The sequence below is a fragment of the Hyla sarda genome, chromosome 10, assembly GCF_029499605.1.
Source record: "Hyla sarda isolate aHylSar1 chromosome 10, aHylSar1.hap1, whole genome shotgun sequence".
Taxonomy (NCBI): domain Eukaryota; kingdom Metazoa; phylum Chordata; class Amphibia; order Anura; family Hylidae; genus Hyla; species Hyla sarda.
In genome coordinates this window covers 17,089,625-17,115,952 of record NC_079198.1, presented here as the reverse complement: position 1 = coordinate 17,115,952, position 26,328 = coordinate 17,089,625, and the positions used below count along the sequence as shown (strand labels likewise).

The following is a 26,328-nucleotide window of genomic DNA, read 5'->3' as shown; positions in this document are numbered from 1 at the left end:
AGAGGAAAAAAGGAAGAGGGAAATTGCGCCCCTAGTGAAGAACGTTTAAAAATTGAGTTTACACGTATTCAAGGTTAAACTCACCGGAGGGCGTTGCGCTCAGGGCACAACACCTAAAAAGCATGGTGTGGTAACAATTCCCAGGTCCGCAGCCTCAGTCCTCTGGTAGCAGGCACGCTGTCCCAGTTTAACGTAAGAGCAGGTATTGGAAGAAAATGTGGACGAATTTTGGCGCTGGAGCTCTGGATATTAAGAAAATCAGGAACACATCCGCATTCTTTTAAGAGGCTTTATTGTGAATACATAAGCTACGCGTTTCTGGTCCGAACCGGACCCTTCTTCAGGCAAGGTATCCTTGCCTGACGAAGGGTCCGGTTCGGACCAGAAACGCGTAGCTTATGTATTCACAATAAAGCCTCTGAAAGGAATGCGGATGTGTTCCTGATTTTCTTAATATCCAGAGTTCCAGTGCCAAAATTCGTCCACATTTTCTTCCAATACCTGCTATTAAGATCACTTGTTGGAATGTTATTGTAGACTCGTCCCCAATAATACCCTTTTCTTCTAAATGTTTAAAAATACTTTTTCCAAAACTACTTTATAACCACACATAATATGAAAAAAAGTCTGCATCATGATGCTCACACCTGGGGCATTTAGTGTGGCTCCAATATTTAAATGTTTTTAATGGTTTTGGGGTATAATATAGATTATGGATACATTTAAAGGGGTACTCAGCTGCTCAGCGTTTGGAACAAACTGTTCCGAACGCTGGAGCCGGTGTGAGGTGTTTTTTTGCGCCCCCGTAGATCCATGCGTCCGCTCCTCCCCCAGCTCTCCGAACATTTCCGAAGCTAGAACTGGGGGAGGGCAGAGCAAGGGGAGGGAGGAGGTTCACGCCCCCTCCCTCATCTCCCCTCTCTGAGCTCGGCTGGACGCAGATCTCTACGGCACGCCCCCTCCCTGAGGACATAGATCTCCATGGCAGGTCCCCTCCCTCATCTCCCCTCCCTGAGCTCGGCTGGATGCAGATCTCTAAGGCACGCCCCCTCCCTGAGGACATAGTTTGCCACGGCAGCTCCCCTCCCTCATCTCCCCTCCCTGAGGACGTAGAGCAGTGCTCCCAATGAGCTCTATGTGTAAAGGGGGACATACTGCATGGGCTAAAGGGGGACATACTGTACAGGCTAAATGTCCCCCTTTACACATAGAGCTCATTGGGAGCACTGCTCTACGTCCTCAGCTCGGGGAAATGAGGGAGGGGAACTGCCATGGAGATTTACGTCCTCAGTTCGGGGAGATGAGGGAGGGGACCTGCCGTGGAGATTTACGTCCTCAGGGAGGGGAGATGAGGGAGGGGACCTGCCTTGGCGATCTATGTCCTCAGGGAGTGGGCGTGCTGTAGAGATCTGCGTCCAGCCGAGCTCAGGGAGGGGAGATGAGGGAGGGGGCATGAACCTCCTCCCTCCCCTTGCTCTGCCCTCCCCCAGTTCTAGCTTCGGAAATGTTCGGAGAGCTGGGGGAGGAGCGGACGCATGGGTCTACGGGGGCTCAAAAAACCACCTCACACCGGCGCCAGGAGCTTGTGACGTTATAGTCCCACCCCCTCATGATGTCTTGCCCCGCCCCCTCAATGCAAGTCTATGGGGCTTGACATCATGAGGGGGTGGGGCTATTACGTCATGAGCTCCCGGTGCCGGCTCCAGTGTTCGGAACAGTTTGTTCCAAACGCTGAGCAGTGGAGTCCCCCTTTAGGGTGTGTAATCTTAAAATTCACACTAATTGTGAGGGTCCCTAAGTTTTTAATCATAGCCACCGAGTGTTCAGAATTTAATTGAATACCCTCCCGTTCCCACTTCACTTTAATTCTTTTTAAATTTCTTTATTGTTACATTATGATGCCAAATAAAATCACATATAACAGATAGTAAATTTACTCAAAATATACATAATCCTGTAAGCGTTCATAGCAAATACATCCTTAAATATTTCACTTTAATTCTAGCTTCTTCTCCCTCTCCTTTCACCCTTCTAAGCCGTCTATATATATATATATATATATATATATATATATATATATATATATATTCACCATATCCTTCTTCCCTTGCACATTTTGATAGATCCAATTTATAAATTCATTCATTCATTAATTTAGAAAGTTCCTTTCTTTTTGAATTTCGTTTTTGTCTGACCACAGTGATCTCTGCTGACACCTCTGTCCATGTCAGGAACTGTCCAGAGTAGGAGCAAATCCCCATAGCAAACCTCTCCTGCTCTGGACAGTTCCTGACATGGACAGAGGTGTCAGCAGAGAGCAATGTGGTCAGACAGAAAGGAAATTCAAAAAGAAAAGAACTTCCTCTGGAGCATACAGCAGCTGATAAGTACTGGAAGGATTAAGATTTTCCAAAGAAGTAAATTACAAATCTGTTTATTTCAGCACCATGGCTGCCCATTGACCACCAGTGGGAAAATGTAGCATTACATGGAGTCCAGGGAAATAAATGGCCCATGCATTGATGTGCTGGTTCCACGAGAGTGGGAGCTGATCTTACAGAGGACCTGGTGTTCATATGCCCTATCATAGATTTTACAGTAATAGGTTTCATCCTATTGACTAGTAGTGTTGCTCGCGAATATTTGCAATGCACATTTTATTCGCGAATATGCGATATTCGCGAATTCACGAATATTCATGAATATAGCACTATATATTCGCAATTACGAATATTCTTTTTTTTTGTTTTTTTTTTCCACAGTACACATCACAGTGATCATCCCTCTCTGCTTCCAGCTTGTGTGGTGTAAAGAAGGCTCTAATACTACTGTGTGAGACTGGCATACGAATTTTCGCTAATTTTCGTTTATGCTATTTTTCGCATATGTGAAAATATAACGCGAATATTACCAATATGCGAATTTAGCGAATATATGACGAATATTTGTCCATATATTCGCGAAATATCGCGAATTCGAATATGGCCTATGCCGCTCAACACTATTGACTAGATGGTTTTGCATGAAGAGGGGCAAGAATTTGAAGAATATAAGATGTGACCAAATAATTCAAAGATACTTCTCGTGGTCCTCTTAAAGGGGTATTCCACTGGAAAACATTTTTTTTTTTAAATCAACCGGTGCCAAATTTGTAAATGACTTCTACTTAAAAAATCTTGACCTTTCCTGTATTTTTCAGCTGCTGTATACTACAGAAGAAGCTCTTTTCTTTTTGAATTTCCTTTCTGTCTGACCGCAGTGCTCTCTGCTGACACCTCTGTCCGTGTCAGGAACTGTCCAGAGCAGGAGAGGTTTGCTTTGAGGATTTTCTCCTGCTTTTGACAGTTCCTAAAATGGACAGAGGTGTCAGCAGAGAGCACTGCGGTCAGACAGAAAGGAAATTCAAAAAGTAAAGAACTTCCTGTGGAGCATTCAGCGGCTGATAAGTACTGGAAGGATTAAGATTTTTAAATAGAAGTAATTTACAAATCTGTTTAACTTTCTGGCACCAGTTGATCTTAAATTTTTTTTTCCAGTGGAGTACCCCTTTAAAGGCCATTGAGTCTCCTCGAAGATTCTCATTGGCCAAGGGCAAGGCTTCTTTGTTTCTGACTCTTCACGATCCCGATAGAATAATAAAAAGCTCCTGGCCTGGTAAAAGTTTTTCTCAGTTTCAATTTGGAATTTTACGAAGAAACATGAAAAAACCACCAAGGGGCAACTTTTTTTTCCCAACGTGTCTGCTCTTTGACACCCACCTACGTTCATCCCTGATCAAGAATTTCTAGCCAAAACCCCGATCCATTAATTCCATACTTTCCGCCTTTACTGGACCATATTGCCCTGTGTATTACTTGTTCCCCAGAACTGAAAATGTAGCAAAAAAATGAGAATTTATGACATTTCAGCCATCCAAAATGATGCTCAGGCAGAGCTTAGTCTCATTACTGTTAAAGACATTCAACATTGCTTCCGAAAGTGGCAGGAACATTGGGACAAATGCACATCATCTGGGAGAGATTACTTTGAGCGGGACAGCCCATAAAGATGATGTACGTCCACCATTCTTTGAAATAAATGATGGGTCTTGGAACTTTTTGATCACACTTGGTACATTCGGAAGACTAGTTACACCGTTAGGGATCTACATATAAATAATGCAGGACACAAAGAGGAATAAAAATGAAGCAGGACTCAGTGCAAAGCAAATATATCGTGCGGATGGGTGACAGGGCACAATGTATAAGCGGTGAATAGTGGACATAGAGGAGGACATGCTGCAATGTGTCATCTGAAGAGGAATGTGACGGATGGAATGGGTTCACAAACAGATACCGCCTCTTTATCAACACTATCTCCGATTAAAGGTGGTGCAGGTGCATGGCTTGGAGGTAAGAGCCGAAGAAACCCAGTTTGCAGTTGGGGGACGTGGTATATGTGGCGCAATGTTTAAAGGGGTACTCCGGTGCTAAGACATCTTATCCCCTATCCAAAGGATAGGGGATAAGATGCCTGATCGCATGGGTCCCGCCGCTGGGGACCCCCGTGATCTTGCACGCAGAACCCACCGTTGGAATCAGTCCCCGGAGCACGTTTGCTCCGGGTCTGATTACTGGGAGCATTATGACGCCATGGCCCCACCCCTGTGTGATGTCACGCTCCGCCCCCTCAATGCAAGCCTATGGGAGGGGGCGTGACATATGTCACGCCCCCTCCCATAGGCTTGCATTGAGGGGCGGAGCGTGATGTCCCACGAGGGCATGACGTCATAATGCTCCGGCCCCCGTGATCGGTAGTAATCAGAACCGGAGAGAACGTGCTCTGGGGACTGATTCTAACGGGGTGCTACATGCAAGATCACGGGGGTCTCCAGCGGCGGGACCCATGCGATCAGGCATCTTATCCCCTATCCTTTTGGATAGGGGATAAGATGTCTTAGCGCCGGAGTACCCCTTTAAGAAAGTGCAGGGAGTGAAAAATAGAGTAGAGCGGTAGGGTCACTGTAATGTGTCATTGGGAGATATATGTGAAGGAAGAAGTGGGTTCACAAACATATAGCGTTTGTTCATTCAAAACTATCACAGAGTAAAGCTAATTCCTCAAACTTAAAGGGGTACTCCGCCCCTAGACATCTTATCCCTTATCCAAACGATGTCTGACTGCAGGGGTCCCGCTGCTGGGGACCCCGTGATCTGGGCGGCGGCACCCCAGACATCTGGTGCACAGAGCAAACTTCGCTCCATGCTGGATGACTGGCAATGCGGGGGCGTTAGGGTCACGCCCCGCTCGTGATGTCACAGTCACGCCCCTCAATGCAAGTCTATGGGAGGGGGGATGACGGCTGTCACACATTGACTTGCACTGAGGGGGCGTGGCCGTGATGTCACAAGCCTCCGGTGCTGCACCCGATGCTCTAAATAAGCAACAGGTACAGCAGGGAGATCGCGGGGGTCCAGACCTTTGGATTGGGGATAAGATGTCTAGGGGCAGGGTACCCCTTTAATTCTTTACAATAAGATTAAGTTGTTTGGTGCATTGGAGGGGCACTTTTAGGGCCGCTTACTCATTATATTATACACCAGATTAGATAAGACATTAGTATATTTCTAGGATGTGCTCTGTGGGGGGCAGCCGTTTTCCTGTGCTCTGTGGGGGGGCAGCCGTTTTTCCTGTGCTCTTCTGACTTTTCTTTAAAACGTGAGATTCTTTTCACATATACACATCAGCCACATGCACAATAAATTGGGAAGGATGGCATTAGGACAGGGGTACGGCATGATACCTACCATCTGAACCCGATACAGGATACTGATCCCCAATGTCATGAAGGGTTTGGAAAAGTCGATCACTTTTTCCCGTTCGGCCGTGATGGTGAATGCAGCGACTGCCAGGTCTGCCTTCTGTGGGGAGAGATGTAAAGTAAAAAAATACATGTTAATGAGAAATAATGGTTGTCATACTAAACTGGAGGCTATCCTCATTAGCTTTCATCTAAGATCGCCATCCTGCGCTTTGTAATATGCAAGTGATGTCTTTGTCTTCAGAGACGGATAGTGGAGTAGACTTGACTCCTCTCATCTTCGTGAAGCTACGGCCGGAATACGTGGGCATGGGTGTCATGTCTTAGATGGAAGGCAGCGTACATTACTAATAAATTGCTCATCAGGTGTGTGCGTTTCATCATAGGTTGTTTATGGGTAATGAAGCATACGCTGTGCCTAACCGTATCATTTAACCCTCACTTATCTCTCCCTTCCCACCCCCGCTACTTTTATTCTTTTTACCGCTAACTACATGTGGTAGAGGGTGTGATGCAAAGGGCAGATGGAATTACCAGATGGCATTCGTGACGCCAGGGCGTGTTTTATCCTCAATACCACCCGAAGGTATACCGCTGGATTCTGGGCTAGACACGGGGCAATAATGACTCTGACGCCAAGTTACGGACAACGGTAGCTTTACTGAGGGTAGACAGATGGAAAAGTCTATACAGTTCAGCCAGGGCCCAAGGAGGTGACCAGTGACTTCAGAGACCTTAAAGGCTTGCTGGGACTAGAGGTGGACAATTTAGGACAGGCCACGTTGACTAGATAGATGACTTTGACTTGACTGACTTGTGACTGACAAGACTGTGACTGTGGCTACTTGCAGGTTTGTAGCTTGTGGCTGCAGACTGGACTTTAGGCTCCTATAACTCTGGACAGACTCTTAGGCACCACTTGACTGGACCTCAGCAAAGACTAAGAGAGAGAAGAGACTGCTCCCAGGGCTTATATGGGGGAGACTCTGGTGGGGTCCCATTGGTCACCCTTAAGTTACCTGGTCACCAATACCTCCTGGGTAACAATCACATGACAACTCACATGACAATTGAAGATCACATGAGAACATTTCTTAAAGGTATAACACTTCTTTACACACTTAACAGCATAATAAATGGCAAAACATTTGTACATGAGGGGACGGGTGTAAGGGGGGCCCAGGGGACACTGCAGGGAGCCTGCCTGACAAGGCAGCAAGGGTACGGGGTAACAACTCCCGTACTGGGCCACCACATACACATATCATGTATACTCGTTTTAGTTCATCGGATTCGTGTTCCTCGCCCCCTCTTCAACAACATCTGCTGCTCTTCTAGCATTTAGTCACTGTGTAAGTTACAAGTAGTTTCTTCCCTGTCTACTATGTCTATGCTTATTCCTTGCCTTCTCTTTCCATTTTGTTTTGTCTTTTGTTAAAGCAACACACATGAGACAAAAGTGATACCCTTTGTACCGCCTAGTACGGAGGAATTAAAGGGGTACTCCGGTGGAAAACATTTTTTTTCTAATCAACTGGTGACAGCAAATTATACAGATTTGTAAATTATTTCTATTTAAAAATCTCAACCCTTCTACTACTTATTAGCTGCTGTATGCTCCACTGGAAGTTGGATGGTTCCTTTCTTTCTGTTCACAGTGCTCTCTGCTGACACATCTGTCCAGAGCAGGAACAAATTCCCATAGAAAACCTTTCCTGCTCCGGACAGTTCCTGACATGGACAAAGGTGTCAGCAGAGAGCACTGTGGTCAGACAGAAAGGAAATTCAAAAAGAAAAGAACTTCCTCTGTAGTATACAGCAGCGAATAAGTACTGGGAGGATTAAGATTTTTTAATAGAAGTAATTTACAAATGTTTAACTTTCTGGCACCAGTTAATTAAAAAAAAAAAATGTTTTCCACTGGAGTACCCCTTTAATTGGTGCCTGCAAAAATCTTGCTGTGGTAAATTGCATTTTGGTAAGACTATGTTCACACTTCAGAATGTCCACATGGAAAATCTCTGAGAGGACATTCCGCAGACTGTGGGCGCAGGCACAATATGCCGGTGCTAGGACCACACGGGAATGTGCCATCTCACAGACGGCTATGCATTCTGTGCAGAGTCTGCGGAAAGAATAGACAGGTTCATCTGGCACAGAAATTCCGCCGTGTGCACAGCGCAGCAGAATACCATTGAATTCAACAGGGCTCTGCTGCAGCGGAATCTCCATGCAGAATTCTGCACAGAAATACAGACGTGTGAACATGGCCTAATGATTAAAGAATACCTGTCACCAAATAAAACCTTTAATATAGTGTTCCTTGTGTAATTAGCAGACACTTTCCCATTCACTTGCTTTTAAAATTATCAACATAAATATGTTTAAAATTTAATATAAAAAATGGCCACTAGGTGGCTCAGTTCTGTTCCCTGGAACAATTAATACAGTGGGTTTGGTCTCCTCCCGACCTGGCAGGAGACCAAACTCAGGAAGTGCTTCTCTGCACTGAGCTGGATTGACAGCTGCACAGAAAGTGAAAGCTCCACAGATTCTCACAGAAAGCTGCACAGACTGAAACCTGCAGGAGAGCCTCACATATAGCAACACAGACTGAAACATGCACAGAGCCTGAGGTCTTGTATTCATCAGAGCACTTCAACCATGTGAGGGCGGAAGTGTTCCCCCAGCAGGCTTCAGTGATGTCATGCCTTCTGGGAAACACCCACTTTCTCCTGCTGGAAAATTGCGAGCAAGAATAAAGGTATGATACACAGCTTTTTAAAGCTCTGAAAACATTTTTAAGGGCTGGAGGGGTTTTAGGAGTAGTTAGGGAATATAACCTGAGTTAGTTCAGAACAGTTTATTTGGTGACAGGTACTTTTTAAGTTGTGTTCAAACAGGGCATTTTTTCTGTATTCTTGATTTGGTTTCCCACGATGGCAAAAACTCCACTAGTTTAGCGATTTCCACAATTGCAGTTAAATAACACAATTTTTTGTTTCAATTCTACAAAGATCATGGCATTATTGCAGAAAAAGGCATTAAAATCGTGGAAAAACTGTGAACACAGCATTTGGGTATGGTCCCACATTGCAGGTACTGGATGCGATTGATACCAGACCCACCTGTTGCTGCCAATAGCCATATGAACTTGCCAGTAAAATTTGGCCGCCACTGTCCATTGCATCTTCATGTGGTCCCACTATATCAGGGCTTTATATCACAAGTGAACATATCGGCTTAAAGGGGTACTCCCGGGGAAAACTTTTTTTTTTTTTTTTTTTATCAACTGGTGCCAGAAAGTTAAACAGATTTGTAAATGACTTCTATTAAAAAATCTTAATCTTTCCAGTACTTATTAGCTGCTGAATACTACAGAGGAAATTCTTTTCTTTTTGGAACACAGAACTGTCTGCTGACATCACGAGCACAGTGCTCTCTGCTGACATCTCTGTCTATTTTAGGAACTGTCCAGAGGAGCATATGTTTGCTATGGGGATTTTCTCCTACTCTGGACAGTTCTTAAAATGGACAGGGAGGTCAGCAGAGAGCACTGTGGTCATGATGTCAGGAGAGAGCTCTGTGTTCCAAAAAGAAAACCATTTCCTCTGTAGTATTCAGCAGCTAATAAGTACTGGAAGGATTTAGATATAATAGATTTAATAGAAGTAATTTACAAATCTGTTTAACTTTCTGGCACCAGTTGATTTAAAAAAAAAAAAAGTTTTCCACGGGAGTACCCCTTTAAGGCCTTTTTGTTTCAAACGGAAAACCCTGAACAAATCTTGGGAATAATTGCAGCCTATGAACATTTTGGCGGTTAAAGGGGTACTCCTGCGCTAAGACATCTTATCCCCCCCTCCCCGCCGCTGGGGACCCCCGTGATCTTCCACGCCCCACCCTGTTAGAATCAGCCCCCGAAGCGTGCTCGCTCCAGGTCTGATTACTGGCGATCACGGGGACGGAGCATTGTAACATCACGGCTCTGCCCCCATGTGACGTCATGCTCCGCCTCCTCAATACAAGCCTATGGGAGGGGACGTGACAGCTGATTCTAACAGGGTGCGACGTGGAAGATCACGGGGGTCCCAAGCGGCAGGACCCCCGCGATCAGGCATCTTATCCCCTATACTTTGGATAGGGGATAAGATGTCTTAGCTCCGGAGTACCCCTTTAATAAATGTCTAATTTGTAGAAATGTATAGAATTCCGAGTTTGGTATGTTGTATTTGGTATTCAAGGCCGAGAATGGTCACACATTCCCCTTTTCATATAAGCATGAGACCACAGAGATTCCCCTATTCTCCCTCACCGCAAGTTACATGTCAGGGATAGCAAATGTGAAGATGGATTGTGGGGTGTTTGGAGGAGGTGTTCCGTGTACATTAGAATTTTTGTCATGAACTGATATCCAACATGTAATTCCTGCAGAGGTGAGTGGGGATGCGTGTGTGCCATTAGTGTGTTGGTGCCAGTCTTCATGGGTGTCACAGAACCGTATTGTCCCACTGCAGCAGCCACTGCTCTCAAGTAGCCACAACCCATGCTGGTGATCTTGCTGGCAGCTGGCACCACGGCCACTGAAAATAAGTGAGCTGCAGTGGCTGCTGGGACTTCTGATGAGTGACGCCCCTAATGTTGTGCCAAGGAGCAGAATGGGAGGATGTCATAGGGGGAAGTGGCACAAGGGGAGGTGGCACTGGGGTGGATCAAGTAGTGGGGGAGAATGAAGTGGAACAGGGGGTGATTTAGTGGGGGATGAAGTGGCACAGGGAGGATCAAGGGGGAATTAAGTGGCACAGGCGGGATCAAGGGGGAATTAAGTGGCACGGTGGTAGGAACAAGGGGAAATAAAGTGGCATTGGGAATGATGAAAGGAAGGGGGGATGAAATGGCACAGGGAGGGTAGCAGCCACATTTGTATGCTGATACTGGCATCACATTGTGTGTGTAGGACCCGCGACTTGCTACATGCAATTGGCGGTAAGGCGAGGGGTATGTCACCAAACTATTCACGTCTAAAAAGAATATCTCCAACATGAATTTCTAAAGCTCTACACTATATCATTATTATTTTTGCTAATGTTCAGCCTCTCTAAACGCCGTTGTTAGGGCGAAACATGTTGAGGGTGGCAAAGTGTTAATGTTTAACCATACACTGTGACGGCGCTAGAAAAAGGGGTCTGCAGCACCATCCATAATAGTTAAAAAGGGAATTATCCTGGGATTAATAATCCAAACCTATTGTAGCGCTGTCACAGACCATTTTAAAACACTATTCTGGGGGTTTTATTGGAACTAATAAAAGTTACATTTTATAGGGGGGGTACACTATATAGGGGTGTGAGTTTCTGCGGGCTTCGGCCCTGGAGTGGGTGGTATTCTCTACACTATATTAGAGAAACTCAGCCAGGCTGTTAGAAAACTGTCAACAAGCATGACTGCCATCATTAGGGCATGCTGGGAGTTGTTGTTCTGACACAGCTGGAGAACAATAAGTTAGAAAGTAGTACCCTACAGTATAGATAACATTATGTCTCACTACTTTATAGTTACTCTCTTAAAGGATAGGGGATAAGATGTCAGATCCCCGGGGTGCCGCTGCTGGGACCCCCGGGATCTCTGCTGCAGCACCCCGCTATCATTACTGCACAGAGCAAACTCGCTCTGTGCGTAATGACCGGCGATTCAGGGGCGGAGCATCGTGACGTCACGCCCCCTCCCATAGAGGGGGCGTGACCACCAGCGACAGGGGGTCCCCAGCGAAAGGACCCCCGCGATCTGACATCCTATCCCCTATCCTTTAAGAGAGTAACTTTAAGGGAGTACCCCTTTAATTCTGTCATTGACCTTGCTGACTCTTTTCATTGTCAACAATCAGAATTGTAAGGTCATGCTGGGAGTTGTGGTTAAAGGGATTATCCAGGAAAAAAAAACTTTTTTACATATATCAACTGGCTCCAGAAAGTTAAACAGATTTGTAAATTACTTCTATAAAAAAAAATCTTAATCCTTTCGGTACTTATGAGCTGCTGAAGTTGAGTTGTTCTTTTCTGTCTACGTGCTCTCTGCTGACACCTGTCTCGGGAACTGTTCAGAGTAGAAGCAAATCCCCATAGCAAACCTCTTCTACTCTGTGCAGTTCCCGAGACAAGCAGAGATGTCAGCAGAGAGCACTGTTGCCAGACAGAAAACAACAACTCAACTTCAGCAGCTGATAATTATTGGAAGGGTTAAGATTTTTTAATAGAAGTAATTTGAAAATCTGTTTAACTTTCTGGAGCCAGTTGATTTATAAAAAATGTTTTTTCCTGGATAACCCCTTTAATGAACAGGTGGAGAACTATATATCTCTATCTCTCTCTATATCTATCTATATCTATCTATCTATCTATATCTATCTATCTATATCTATCTATCTATCTATATCTATCTATCTATCTATATCTATCTATATCTATCTATCTATATCTATCTATCTATATCTATCTATCTATATCTATCTATCTATATCTATCTATCTATATCTATCTATCTATATCTATCTATCTATATCTATCTATCTATATCTATCTATCTATATCTATCTATCTATATCTATCTATATATCTATCTATATATATATATATATATTGAAAGCTACTACTCCACGATATAGAAAATAACTACTTATATAGGGATTTAGGGGGAGATTAATCAAAACCTGTGTAGAGGAATAGTTGCCCATAGCAACCAATCAGATCGCTTCTTTCATTTTTCACAGGCCTTTTGAAAAAATGAAAGAAGCTAGCTGATTGGTTGCTATGGGCAACTGGTCAACGTTACCTCCCTACAGGTTTTGATTAACCTCCCCCTTACTGTATATACTAGTACATGTAATTCTTGACGAATTGTAAAAAAATTAAATAAAAAGTGTGAGAAAAAAGAAAATCTTCCAATTTTTAGTCATAAAAATATCCTAATGACAAAAAGGCCAAAAGTGATTAAACTGTTTAACTATATTAAGGTCAAGTGTCTCCATATTAGTGCTATTCATTTAGCCTTTTCTCTAATTCTGTCCTATTCTCCAACCTAAGGCTCTCTAGCTGTTGCGAAACTACAACTCCCAGCATGCCCGGACAGCCAACGGCTGTCCGGGCATGCTGGGAGTTGTAGTTTCGCAACAGCTTTAGAGCCACAACTTAGAGACTAATAACAAATATCTACCTCATGAATGTTTATCCTCGTCACAATGTCTTTCATGAACGTCACCTTCCATCTCCGTCTGGCCCACTAAACCGGCCATTTTCCATCATCCAAGATGGATAATTCGATCCCGTGGCACCTCTGACAGATACACTTGTCCCCGTAATACCATCTATTAGTATAAAACCTGAAAGGACCCTCAACAGCTCCATCATCCCCCTCTATATTAAACTGACTGGGCTCGAAATAAGCGAATCCCATTTTCCTCATGTTGTAGCCAGTAGGCCTCGGGCCTTTCCAATCTTCGCTGCCTCGGCCGGAGGGATGAGATCTCCACCTCCACCCACAGCGGCTTCATTAATAAAATCTTGTTTTCTGTCACCGTGCCAGTATGGACGGAGATCAGCTTCTTATTAATGCCGGGAATTCTGTTCGGAGACGGACCGGCTCCGGGATGACCAAGCTGAGACCACTGGAGGCTTCAAGACGAAAGAAATACACCAGATCCCCACAGTATGTGAAGACCATGTTCATACAACAACAACAAATGCTGGAGGGCGCGCATGACATTAGAACGACATGACTGCGTTCTGATATAAACAGCACCACTCGTGCCCACAGGCCATGCCCGGTACTACAGTATTCACTTAAATGGGGTTGGGGGCAGCTGCAGTATATACATGGACAGAAGTTTAGTCATAAACAAAGAAGATGAGATTGGGTTGTCATGAACAGTGTTTTATGTGACTAGACATTGTACCCCTGCTTCATGAAATTGGTACAAGCCATGACCTACAACTAGGGGCTTGTTCACACAAGTGTGCTGGAATCATCTAATCTCTTATGTCTTGGACTAAAGTTTATATACTAAAGTTTTATATATTGGAAGCTTAGTTTCAAGGGAACAGTGATTGGTTATTTTTTGTCCCTAGAAGGGTCTCTACCACGGGGGATAGAGCAGTAATGGACCTACCACAGGGGAAAGGGCAACAATGTACCTACCACAGGGGGAAAACAAGTGGTGTACCTATCAAATGACATGAAGGGCTAAAGTACCTACAAATGGGGAAACACAAGCAGTGTACCTATAACAGGGGGAAAGCCACCAGTGATGTACCTACCTACCAGAGAGAATAGACAAGTGGTGTACCTACCACAGTGACATACTTGCCATAAGGGGAAAAGACCAGTGATGTACCTACCACAGAGGAAAGACAAGTGGTGTATATAACAGAGGGGAAAGCCATGTACCTACCACAGGGGAAAGAACAACAATGTACCAACCACAGGGGAAAAAACACGGGAAATACAAGCAGTGCACCTACCACAGGGGGAAAGCCACCAGTGATGTACCTACCACAGGGAAAAGACAAATGGTGCATCTACCACAGGGACAAGTAATGCACCTTCCACACGGGTAAAACTGCCAGTGATGTATCTACCACAGGGGTAAAAACAAGCAGTGTACCTACAACAATTGACAGACAAGTCATGCATCCACTACAGTGGAAAGTCAAGGGGTGTACGTACCACAGGAGAATGACTATTAATGTACCTACCCAGTGGAATCACTATTGGTGTACCTACCACAGAGGAATCACCATTGGTGTACCTATAATGGGTTATGACCATTGGTGTACCTACTACAGGGGAATGGGCAGTGGTGTATCTACCTTAGGGGGATGACCAGTGGTGTACTTTTCACAGGAGAATGACCAGTGGCATACTTACAGTGCATTTCCAATGCAGCTTATGTTAGATAATGCAGATTATCTATCATGCCATATTATCCAGTACTTTATTTACACACTGTACATCCGGCAAACCTTTATTTACTTTGCCCCCTGACAACTCTGATGGGTGGCACCTAAAACAGCTGTGCTGGGACACCATATATCTGTTTCGTTTGCCTATTGAAAAGCATGTGGCATTAACGATCCTGCACAGCACTATGTGGAAATGACTGAGCAAGTAAGAAAACATCAATCAATTGCGATTAAGATTTTAATGATGAATTATCAGTCAATGCAGTGCTCGATCATAGTCCTGCCTTTGGCATTCTCCAAACTTCCCAATGGTGGTATAAATGGTGGGTCCCATCATCAGTTTGCTGTAGAGCTATGATATTTTAGGATTTCTTTGATTTGCAGCCACTGTGGTCTCACTATGAAATGTTCCCGCTTTCTTCATATATAGGAACCTTACAATATATGTAGCAATCCTATGTTCTAAATACTGTGTCTATAAACTTAAGAAGTGAAATGATGTTTCCAGTGAGCGAGCGGCTTCATGTAATCTCTGCTCATTTTCATCAATAATTATGGACCTTATGTGCATAACACTGATTGCATGATTAAAGCAGCCAGCGATGCATGGATGCCAGCACGTTCTTCACAACTCCAAGGTTAACATCATTATATCCACATTATAAAATACACATCATTTATACAATGCTGCAGTCATGGAAGAAGTTGCTATATAAAGTGGTTATCCCATAAATATAACCCCTTGCCATATACTGTACCCTAATAGGGCATAGTGGGTTCCCCTGCTTGTACCCCAACTTCTACGGGCCAGAGAAGAATGCCATGACAGAGAACTTCTTCCCTTCTGACCTGTCCATGAATTACACGGTTGTCCAGAATGTTCAACTATATTTTCATAGGAAAAGACCAAGAACAATCCTGTTATATAATTGGGAAACCAATCTATGGTTCAACCCAAAATTAACTGAAAGGAGAGGAAGTGTAAATGAACATTGGACCATCCAGGACTAAAATGGGGATTGTGTTGATTACATTCGGCACTACAAAGAGGGTCCTATTTTATTATGTTATGCTATGTTACCCTCTGGGTGGGATCATTACTACAAGTAGGGAAGGCCATAGGTAGGACAGTGCCCCATTCCACAGATATTCTTTGCCCTTAAAGTGTTTCAAGACCTGCTATATAATACAGTGATATAGTGCTCAAATAACCATACTAATGTATACAGTGCTCAAATAACATTTCCATAGGGTTTTCTAAAATACCGTCAGTTTTTTAAATAAAATTGCCGAATCAATACACTATAGACAAACAGAAGAGGAATTCTATGCAGTCACCATACAACTTTTTTTTAAATAAATTTGGACACCAAATGTCAGATTGGAGGAAAGCTTTAGGAGTACAAATTATCAAGACCATTCCCTTCATTGGTGACAAGTGTGCGACCTATTGGACTGCCCAATGTCAAATAGCCTTAGGGCCCTGAGTGCAAGACCATAGCTCCTATGCCTTTTCTATGGTCCCTCGTTGAGGGCTTAGTATGAAAAACAATAAAAATAACATAGTTTGACTCAATAGAAAATTGATCTACCCATGTGGTATTACCTACCCGATTGATAAGTTCTCCCACCATTCCTGTCCAAGATCCATTAGGCTCAGGAGCTCCATACAACCCGTCTTCAACAAGCTTTATCCTATAGTTGAACCTCAGGAGTGCAGCTAGCTCCATTAACATCTCAGCGCAGAAGCCTTCGTATTGGTCATTGCCAGATAGGGATCGGTAATTTGCTTTGCGCATCATGTATGGATTCTCCTGGAGGGAGATATAAAATAAAACAGTCGGGTGGATGAGACGGAAAACACAACTGAATTTGTGATTACAGCGAGATGGGATAATAAGAACAAATCAGAATGCAAAGCTATAAACAATAGCAAGTAAATGAGCTGAAGAATGAGATTGTCAACTGTGTTATATAGAGGGTCAGGTAGCAAAAAATAGGAACTTAAAACAGCGCTGGTTCCAATCCAAAAGTAAGCACCTCTGACATTAGGCAGCTGTAAACTGTAAACTGGTTTTATTAGGCACAAATCAACACGTTTCTGGCCCCTTCGTCAGGATAAGGTGCTTATACAAGGATAAGTACATCATGTACCTATCCTTGTATAAGCACCTTATCCTGAGGAAGGGCCCATTCCGGGCCGGAAACACGTTGATTTGTGCCTAATAAAACCAGTATACAGTTTATAACTGCCTAATGTCAGAAATGCTTACTATTGGATAGGAACCAGCGCTGTTTTAAGTTCCTATTTTTTGCTAGCTGATCCTCTAATTCTATACCGGACTAGCTTTACCTGGCACCGGGAGGAACACAGCTACTAAATACACTAGCAGATGTTGTGTTCTGAGCGCGACTATGCAGGGTGAGTGAACTTATCCTGCATTTTATTGTGAAAATTGGTGTTTTAACATATCACACTAGGGGCGCTTGTCTCTTTTTCCATTCTTTTTTTCAACTGTGCTACTGCACGTAGCCGAGACATAGCATCTAGAACAATCGCCACAAATTTACAGAGCCGCTAAAATATTTATACCCACGCTGACCAAGAAATACAAAGCACCATGAGAATTTGACAGATGTAGGTGGATCAAGAAGCTCAGTGTATAAAGAACTTACAAGAATTGTGGTTACTACTAAAGTCTTGTTCTCCAACGTGTCTGAAATGTTTATATCCAGACTGGTGGCATTCATGGCCAAGGTACGGTTTGAATACCAAACACCAACCTGCAAAAAAAAAACAAATCGAAGGGGTAGACTGTGGTCTACATGGCGTAGAATTTTACCAAAATTTTGTCTGTAATGCAAAGTGAACAAAAGAATAATACACAGAGGTCAACTACTGAGTTATTCACCAAAACATTATATGAGTTATCGAGTCATCTAACTGGCCAAATAGGGACATAAAGACTCAATGTCTAAGGATTTTGCTATTTGTAAACAACCTTGAAAGTTGCCAATACCTCTCGGTGGCCATCTCCAGCCCTCTCCAGAATTCGTAGAGTGTAGTTTGTCCTTTGTCCTTTGCTGTTAAACTCTACTCGGCCGGTCAGTCCATCGTACTCTACCTGGGAGGATAAAAAACAATAAGAGGAAAAATTATCCCAAGTGTTTACTACTCAGCATGTCAATGGAGAGCATTATGGGATGAGGAACATATATAAACAACCCCTTCTTCTTCTTTGTAGTTATGTGGTGGAATGAGAGGGACCATGAAGTCCTCCTCTACATGAAAGTCCGGAATTTCCTATAAAGGAAGGTATTTCCATACCATTACATCCATCACAAATCCCAAAGACAAGGATTTACATTATAAAAAAAAGTCCCTTGGCCATGTAAGACTATTCTTTTTCAGTGTTTTAGTCTACAGCTGCTAGTTTTTTAACTGCATCATGTGCAGACAATGAATTGAGATATAGGGGTATAGGCGAAATTTATAAAAACCTGTTCAGAGGTAAAATTGCCCAGTTGCCCATAACATCCAATCAGCTCGCTTCTTTCATTTTTAACAAGGCCTCTGCAAAATGAAAGAAGCGATCTGATTGGTTGCAATGGGCAACTGGGCAACTTTTCCCTTACACAGGTTTTGGTAAATCTCCCCCATAGTGGCTAGATCTATTATGGAGGCATTATTGTGGATGACACCATTATGGAGACACTGGAGTTACAGCTATTTTGTAGCACTGCTTTACTGCTCTGGTTGTACTGAAGCTATCACTGTTTTAGTCTAGAGCTGCCAGTTATTTTTCACATTGTGTGCAGACATTGTGAATTTTGATATAGGGGTATTTTGGCTGGATCTATTATGGGGGGTATTATAGCTGTGGCTGACATCATTGGGGAGACACTGGAGTTACAACTATTTTGTAGCACTGCTTTACTGCTCCGGTGGTACTGAAGCTACCACTCTTTTACAGTACATGGCAATATAGGATAAATAAATGTGGCACTCACCAAACTGGACCTTATAGTTAGTTAGGATGCGTTCACACTGAGGAATTCAAAAGGAATTCACGAGGAATAATTTCGGTCAGGATATTATTGCCCTCTGTCATTTCATCCATCAAGTGGAATTCGAGCGGAATTTTCATGCGGAAATGATGAGGAATGACTGAGGAGGCTATTTAATTCTACTTTTCTAAATTCCGCTTGAAAACGATGTTGGGCGGAACATTTTTTTTACCGTTGACTTCTATTGATTCTGCTCGCGGATTCCGCTTGAAGAATGAACATGTTCTTTCTTCAAGCGGAAAGGAATTCAGCGTCGGAAGTGTGAACAGGACAGCAGAAAAAACATTAAAGGCAGAGGAGATGGGCATTAATTTGGAGCGGAGAATTCAAGAGGAATTACTCAAGTAAATTCCTCTTGAATTACTCCGTGTGAACGCACCCTTAGAACGCCATGACAGGGAAATGGCTGCCTCCCCCCCACATGCTTCTTCTGGCCCTAATATAACAACAACAATTCTCCTCCCATTATATAACAAACTTTATGAACAATACACAGAATTACACCTAATAAACAAAAATGATATACAAAATATACAGATTCGTAATTCCCTTTACAGCCTTTAAAGATGTTCTCCGGTGGAAAACAATTTTTTTCAAAATAACTGGTGGCAGAAAGTTAAACAGTTTTGTAAAGGACATCTATATAATAATCTTAATCCTTCCAGTACTTATCCGCTGCTGTATGTTCCAGATGAAGTTGAGTTGTTCTTTCCGGTCTGACCACGGTGCTCTCTGCTGACCATGTCAGGAACAGTCCAGAGCAGGAGAGGTTTGCTATGGGGTATTACTCCTACTCTGGAAAGTTTCTCATAGAGACAGAGGTGGCAGCAGAGAGCAGTGTGGCAATCCTGGAAAAAACTACACAGCTTCCTCTGGACCATACAGCAGCGGATAAGTACTGGAAGGATTAAGATTTTTTTTTTAAAGAAGTAATTTACTAATCTGTTTAACTTTCTGGCACCAGTTGATTTAAAAAAAAAAAAAAAATGTTTTCCACCGGAGTACCCCTTTAAGAGGAGCAATACCAAAGCTAAGATCGGTAACACAATGCATAGTAAAAAATAAATAAAAAAAAATCAATACTTACGTTCCTAGTTTGCTCTGGAAAAATACAAATATTACTGCGTCTGTTCAAGCCTAAAGGGCCTAGAGCTTGTGTTTCTAATGTAATCATAGTCTCTTTCTGTAATAATAATAATTTATGGTGGTCACCCCCTCCAGGTATTTTATTTATACCTAGTAGACCCATGAATTGTAACCACTGATTATCCCCTCCATGTGCCTCCTGCATATGTTTTTTTAAGCCGTGGGCATCCCATACCTGTCACCAAGGATCTAACTCCCCATATTGTTTATGGAGCGGGCGAATGGTTTTACCTATATGGAAAAAAAACGCAACTGCAGATGAGCGCACAGAACCAGTGTTTCCCTACCAGGGTGGCCCCAGTTGTTGCAAAACTACAACTCCCAGCATGCCCGGACAGCCTTTGGCTGTCCGGGCATGCTGGAAGTTGTAGTTTTGCAACTAGCTGGAGGCACCCTGGTTGGGTAACACTGCTGTAAACTTTAATGGTTTGTTCCCCCAGTCTAACAGTAAAATCAAAACCGAAAGACCAGGGAGTCAGGAGTTTGTCTGGCACAGAGAGGAACCATCAGGCAGCCAAGTAAAATCAATGGATTTATTAGATGCAACGCGTTTCGCTGCGCATGCGCAGCTTCATCAGGCATGATGATGCCTGATGAAGCGGCGCATGCGCAGCGAAACGCGTTGCATCTAATAAATCCATTGATTTTACTTGGCTGCCTGATGGTTCCTCTCTGGGCCAGACAAACTCCTGACTCCCTGGTCTTTCGGTTTTGATTTTACTCTCACCCAGGAGGGCTGCAGTGGACCTTCTTCTTGACTTCTTCTGCACTTTACCTTGTTGTGTGTGGGCGCATAACCAACTTTGGTAAGCGGCTTGGGAATTACCGTCCCCTACCCCCACCAACAAGATCTACTGATCCCGCACATGAGGCGCCTTCCTCCCTCTCTCCAGTCTAACAGTATCCAAGAAGCACAATTCAGAGGCCAATTGTCCTCATTTCTTTTTTTGGCTATACCTGCCCCTCACAAAGATATTCTAAAGATTCCTTATCCCGCAGAATGTTACCGATGGTTTCGTTGCCTCCCCTAACACTTCATCCTCTTGAAGCATGTGCCAATTCTTATTATTAGCTCTTATAATCATCTGTTCCATAGGGCTATAATAAAAAGAAAGGACAAACTGCTTCACCTCCTTATTTCTTCTTCTATGAGTCCTGAGTAGTATTGGAGGCCCTGCTGAGAGCAGTCCGCACCTCCCTTGTAATAAACTTCTAGCCAGGAATTTTTATTAAAGGGTTACTCCATTGGAAAATGATTTTTTTTTTTTTTATTTAAATCAACTGGTGCCAGAAAGTTAAACAGATTTGTAAATGACTTCTATTTAAAAATCTTAATCCTTCCAGTACTTATCAGCTGCTGTATAATACAGAGGAAGTTCATTTCTTTTTGAATGCATTTTCTGTCTGTCCACAGTGCTCTCTGCTGACACCTCTGTCCATGTCAGGAACTGTCCAGAGCAGCATTGGTTTGCCATGGGGAATTGTTCCTGCTCTGGACAGAGGTGTCAGCATAGAGCACCGTGGACAGACGAAAAAGAAATTCAAAAATAAATTAACTTCCTCTGTATAATACAGCAGCTGATAAGTACTGGAAGGACTAAGATTTTTTTAATAAAAGTAATTTACAAATCTGTTTAACTTTCTGGCACCAGTTGATAAAAAAAAAAGTTTTCCACCGGAGTACCCCTTTAAGCTCCTTTGCCTGTACTTCCACACTTATTATTAAGGTGTGATACATTGACTATAAGGAATCATTTTTTGTAATGTAATAGGAAAGGTAGCTCTTAAAGTCCAACAAGAAGTTACCTTAGTGACTCTTCATCCACCACCCTAAATGGGCACTGTCAAACTTTTTGATCACTAAGGGTGTGAGTGTTCAGACCTACGCCGATCAGGAGAACGAGCCAGGAGCCGTCCGAGCTCAGCGCGTTCTTTCCCAGTACTGTATCCCATAATCAAGACATGCTCCATAGAATTTGATCATTTAACACAGAGCAGGAAGGGGAGCACACGGACGCTCAGTCTTCTCCTGGCTTGTTCTACTGATGAGCGGAGGGCTGAACATTCAGACCCCCGCCGATCAAAACTTTTGATCGTTACATGTCAAAAGTTTTGATCTGCGGGTGTCTGACTGTTCAGACCTCCGCTGATCAGTAGAACGAGCCGGGAGCCCTCCGTGCTCCGCACGTTCTCTCCCGCCTCAGTGTCATGTGATCATGACACCTCCCAATGTAAGTCTATGAAACGTGTTTCAATCACGTAACACAGAGCAGGGAGAGGAGCACGCAGTCTTCTCCTGGCTCATTCTGATCGGTGGAGGTCTGAACACTCAAACCCCCGCTGATCAAAACTTTTGACATGCTGCTAATACATGTCAAACATTTTTCCAAACAACAGTGCACATTTAACTTTACACATTTCAAAATACACTGCGAGTGCCAAACTGACTAGTAATATACATATTGCCATTATTATCATTCGACATAGCGACTATATTTCCAATGAAGTTTGCAAAAACGAAAGAATTTAAAGGGGTACTCCGGTGGAAAACTTTTTTTTTTTTTTAATCAACTGGTGCCAGAACGTTAAACAGGTTTGTAAATTACTTCTATTAGAAAATCTTAATCCTTCCAGTACTTTTTATCTTCTGAATACTACAGAGGAAATTATTTTCTTTTTGGAACACAGAGCTCTCTGCTGACATCATGACCACTAGTCCTGAAGTACTAGAAGGATTAAGATTTTTTTTAAATAATAGTAATTTACAAATCTGTTTAACTTTCTGGCAACAGTTGGTTAAAAAAAAAAAAGTTTTCCACCGGAATAACCCTTTAATGTCAACCATCACTGTAAATAGTGCATATATTGTTATTTTTGTGATTTATAGATGATATTTTGGCTGCTTAAAGGGGTACACTGCCCCTAGACATGTTATCCCCTATCCAAAGTCACGCCTACTCCCATAGAGATGAATGGAGGGGGTGTGGTGTGTCGTCACAAATACGTAAAACACCTAGGCTTTCGTGTTTATGAACATCGCGGCGCTGGCCCGGAGATCATGCGGGGTCCCAGCAGTAGGACCCCCCACGATGAGACATGTTATCCCCTATCCAAAAGATAGGGGATAACATGTTTAGGGGCAGAGTACCCCTTTAAATGGTGGCCATATGTGATCAAAAATCACTTATGTCCACAGTTAGAAACAGAGGTGTGGCCAGGGGTCTGTCTCTGCGCATGCGCCATCCATCTTCCACTGCAGCGTGCCCGAGATGTCTCTGCTTTCTGCTCAGTGCGCTTGCGCAGTGATAGAGGCAGAACGTTCACTCATTCTCTGTCTCTAGCACTGCGCACGGGCGCTGAGTCGGGAGGCATTGGGAGCGAGCGCTCGCGGAGACATTTTTTGCGCGTCATAGTAGAGGATGGACGGTTACAAACAATTGGTTAGATAGAAGAAATCGGCAGGACATCTTGGTGAGGGGCAGGGAGGACAATTGATCAATCAAAACCTGTGTAGAGGAAAAGTGGTGCAGTTGCCCATAGCAACCAATCAGATCGCTTCTTTCATTTTTAAAGAGTCCTGTGAAAAATGAAAGAAGCGATCTGATTGGTTGCCATGGGCAACTGCACCACTTTTCGTCTACACAGGTTTTGATAAATCTTCCCCAATGTGCCCACATGACAGTGTTTCCCTACCTGGGTGCCTCCAGCTGTTGCAAAACTACAACTCCCAGCATGCCCGGACAGCCTTCGGCTGTCTGGGCATGCTGGGAGTTGTAGTTTTGCACCAACAGAAGGCACCCTGTCATGAATTATTATTATTACAGAAAAAGACTATGATGACTTTAGAAACAGAAGCGCTAGGCCCTTTGGGCCTGAACGGAACGCAGTGATATTATTTTTGCGCAGTGAACTAGGAACGCAAGTATTGATTTTATACTATACTGCATTGTGTTAAAGGGGTACACCCCTGGAAAACATTTTTTTTAATCAACTGGTGCCAGAAAGTTAAACAGATTTGTTAATTACTTCCATTAAAAAAAATCTTAATCCTTCCAGTACTTATCAGCTGCTGTATGTTCCACAGGAAGTTCTTTTCTTTTTGAATTTCCTTTCTGTCTGACCACAGTGCTCTCTGCTGACACCTCTGTCTAATTTAGGAACCGCCTAGAGTAGGAGCAAATCCCCATAGCAAACCTATCCTGCTCCGGACACATTCCTAAAATGGACAGAGGTGTCAGCAGAGAGCACTGTGGTCTGACAGAAAGGAAATTCAAAAAGAAAATAACTTCCTGTGGAGCATACAACAGCTGATAAGTACAGGAAGAATTAAGATTTCGTAATAGAAGTATTTTACAAATCTGTTTAACTCTCTGGCACCAGTTGGTTAAAAAAAAAAAAGTTTTCCAGGGGAGTACCCCTTTAAGGATCTGTGGCTTGCTATTGGGGTAAATTTGTCAAAACCTGTGTAGAGGAAGAGTGGTGCAGTTGCCAATGGTAACCAATCAGATTGCCTCTTTCATTTTCAAAAAGGCCTGTGAAAAATTAAAGAAGCGATCTGGTCGGTTGCTATGGGCAACTGCACCCCTCTTCCTCTACACAGGTTTTGATACATCCCCCCCCCCCATTGTGTATATAATTTCTGTTTATTAGGTGTAATTTTGTGTGTTGTTAATAAAGTTTGTTATACTGTATAAGGGAAGGAGGATGGTTATTACTTCAGTGCCAGAAACTACTCTCTGCTGCCACCGATGTCAATGTCAGGAACTGTCCTGAGCAAGAGAGGTTCGCTATGGGGATTTGTTCATGTTCTGGACACGGACAGAGGTGGCAGCAGAGAGCACTGTGATCAGGCTGGAAAGAACTACTCAACTTCCTGTAGAGCATACAGCAGCTGAAAAGTACTGGAAGGATTAAGATTTCTAAATAGAAGTCTTTTACAAATCTGTATAACTTTGATTTCAAAACATTTATTTTCTTCTGGAGTATACCTTTAAATGTTAGAATAGCTAGGCAGTCTGCACCCTGTTGTTGCAAAACTACAACTCCCAGCATGCCCAGACAGCCAAAGGCTGTCTGGGCATGCTGGGAGTTGTAGTTTTTCAACACTGGTTGGAAAACACTGGTTTAAGCAGGCCTGTCACTGTTGTGTTGAGTAGGATACGACTACTTGACACTAGTGGTATAAAACCTTAAATCTTTTTAAAGGGGTACTCTGGTGAAATTTTTTTTTTTTTAAATCAACTGGTGTCAGAAAGTTAAACAGATTTGTAAATTACTTCTATTAAAAAAATATTAATCCTTCCTGTACTTATTAGCTGCTGAATACTACAGCGGAAATTCTTTTCTTTTTGAAACACAGAGCTCTCTGCTGACATCATGAGCACAGTGCTCTCTGCTGACATCTCTGTCCATATCAGGAACTGTCCAGAGTAAAAGGAAATCCCCATAGCAAACATATTCTGTTCTGGACAGTTCCTAAAATGGACAGAGATGTCAGTAGAGAGCACTGTGCTCGTGATGTCAGCAGACAGCTCTGTGTTTCAAAAAGAAAATAATTTCCGCTGTAGTATTCAGCAGCTAATAAGTACAGGAAGGATTAAGATTTTTTTAATAGAAGTAATTTACAAATCTGTTTAACTTTCTGGCACCAGTTGATTTATAATAAAAAAAAGTTTTTCACCGGAGTACCCCTTTAATGATTTTTGTAGTACAACAAGGTATTTTCGTAAAATACAGTAATCGCGAGGTGCATTGCGCCGGTAGACGGATAGCTCTCTAAGACATTACAATTATATAGCAAGATGCTAATAATTGAAATGATTCCACTGAGGATTCATTATCACGAGGGTCTATCTATGACTTATAGGTCTCTGACTGATCTCAAGTGTCTTTATATTATTATATTCGGCGCCGTCAGCCTCATTATTCTGCGCCGTAGATCTCCATACTTATATATTCACATACATTACATCTCTCCAGAGCTATTCTGTAACTACTGTAACTCCGGAGATGTATTTTCCCAGTCTTTAGAAATCACATCGCCTGCGCATTCTATACTAAGCAGATTATTAAAGGGGTACTCCGCTGGAAAACTTTTTTTTTTAAATCAACTGGTGCCAGAAAGTTAAACAGATTTGTAAATTACTTCTATTAAAAAATCTTAATCCTTCCAGTACTTATCAGCAGCTTTATGCTCCACAGGAAGTTCCTTTGTTTTTGAATTTCCTTTCTGTCTGTCCACAGTGCTCTCTGCTGACACCTCTGTCCATTTTAGGAACTGTCCAGAGTAGGAGCAAATCCCCATTGCAAATCTCTCCTGCTCTGGACAGTTCCTAAAACAGACAGAGTTGTCAGCAGAGA

At 43.0% G+C, this 26,328-nt stretch overlaps 1 protein-coding gene across 4 annotated transcripts in view; it reads right to left on the bottom strand.

The window, feature by feature from the left end:
- GRIK5 (glutamate ionotropic receptor kainate type subunit 5) overlaps positions 1–26,328 on the bottom strand; it is a 354,857-nt gene that overhangs the window by 59,259 nt on the left and 269,270 nt on the right. For all 4 annotated transcript variants that reach the window (XM_056542912.1, XM_056542911.1, XM_056542909.1 and 1 more), the window contains 4 exons: positions 17,775–17,879; positions 17,431–17,538; positions 16,365–16,568; positions 5,787–5,900 (listed from right to left, as the gene is read on the bottom strand). In XM_056542912.1, the coding sequence (XP_056398887.1) occupies positions 5,787–5,900; positions 16,365–16,568; positions 17,431–17,538; positions 17,775–17,879 (531 nt within the window). The remainder of the gene's footprint in view (positions 1–5,786; positions 5,901–16,364; positions 16,569–17,430; positions 17,539–17,774; positions 17,880–26,328) is intronic.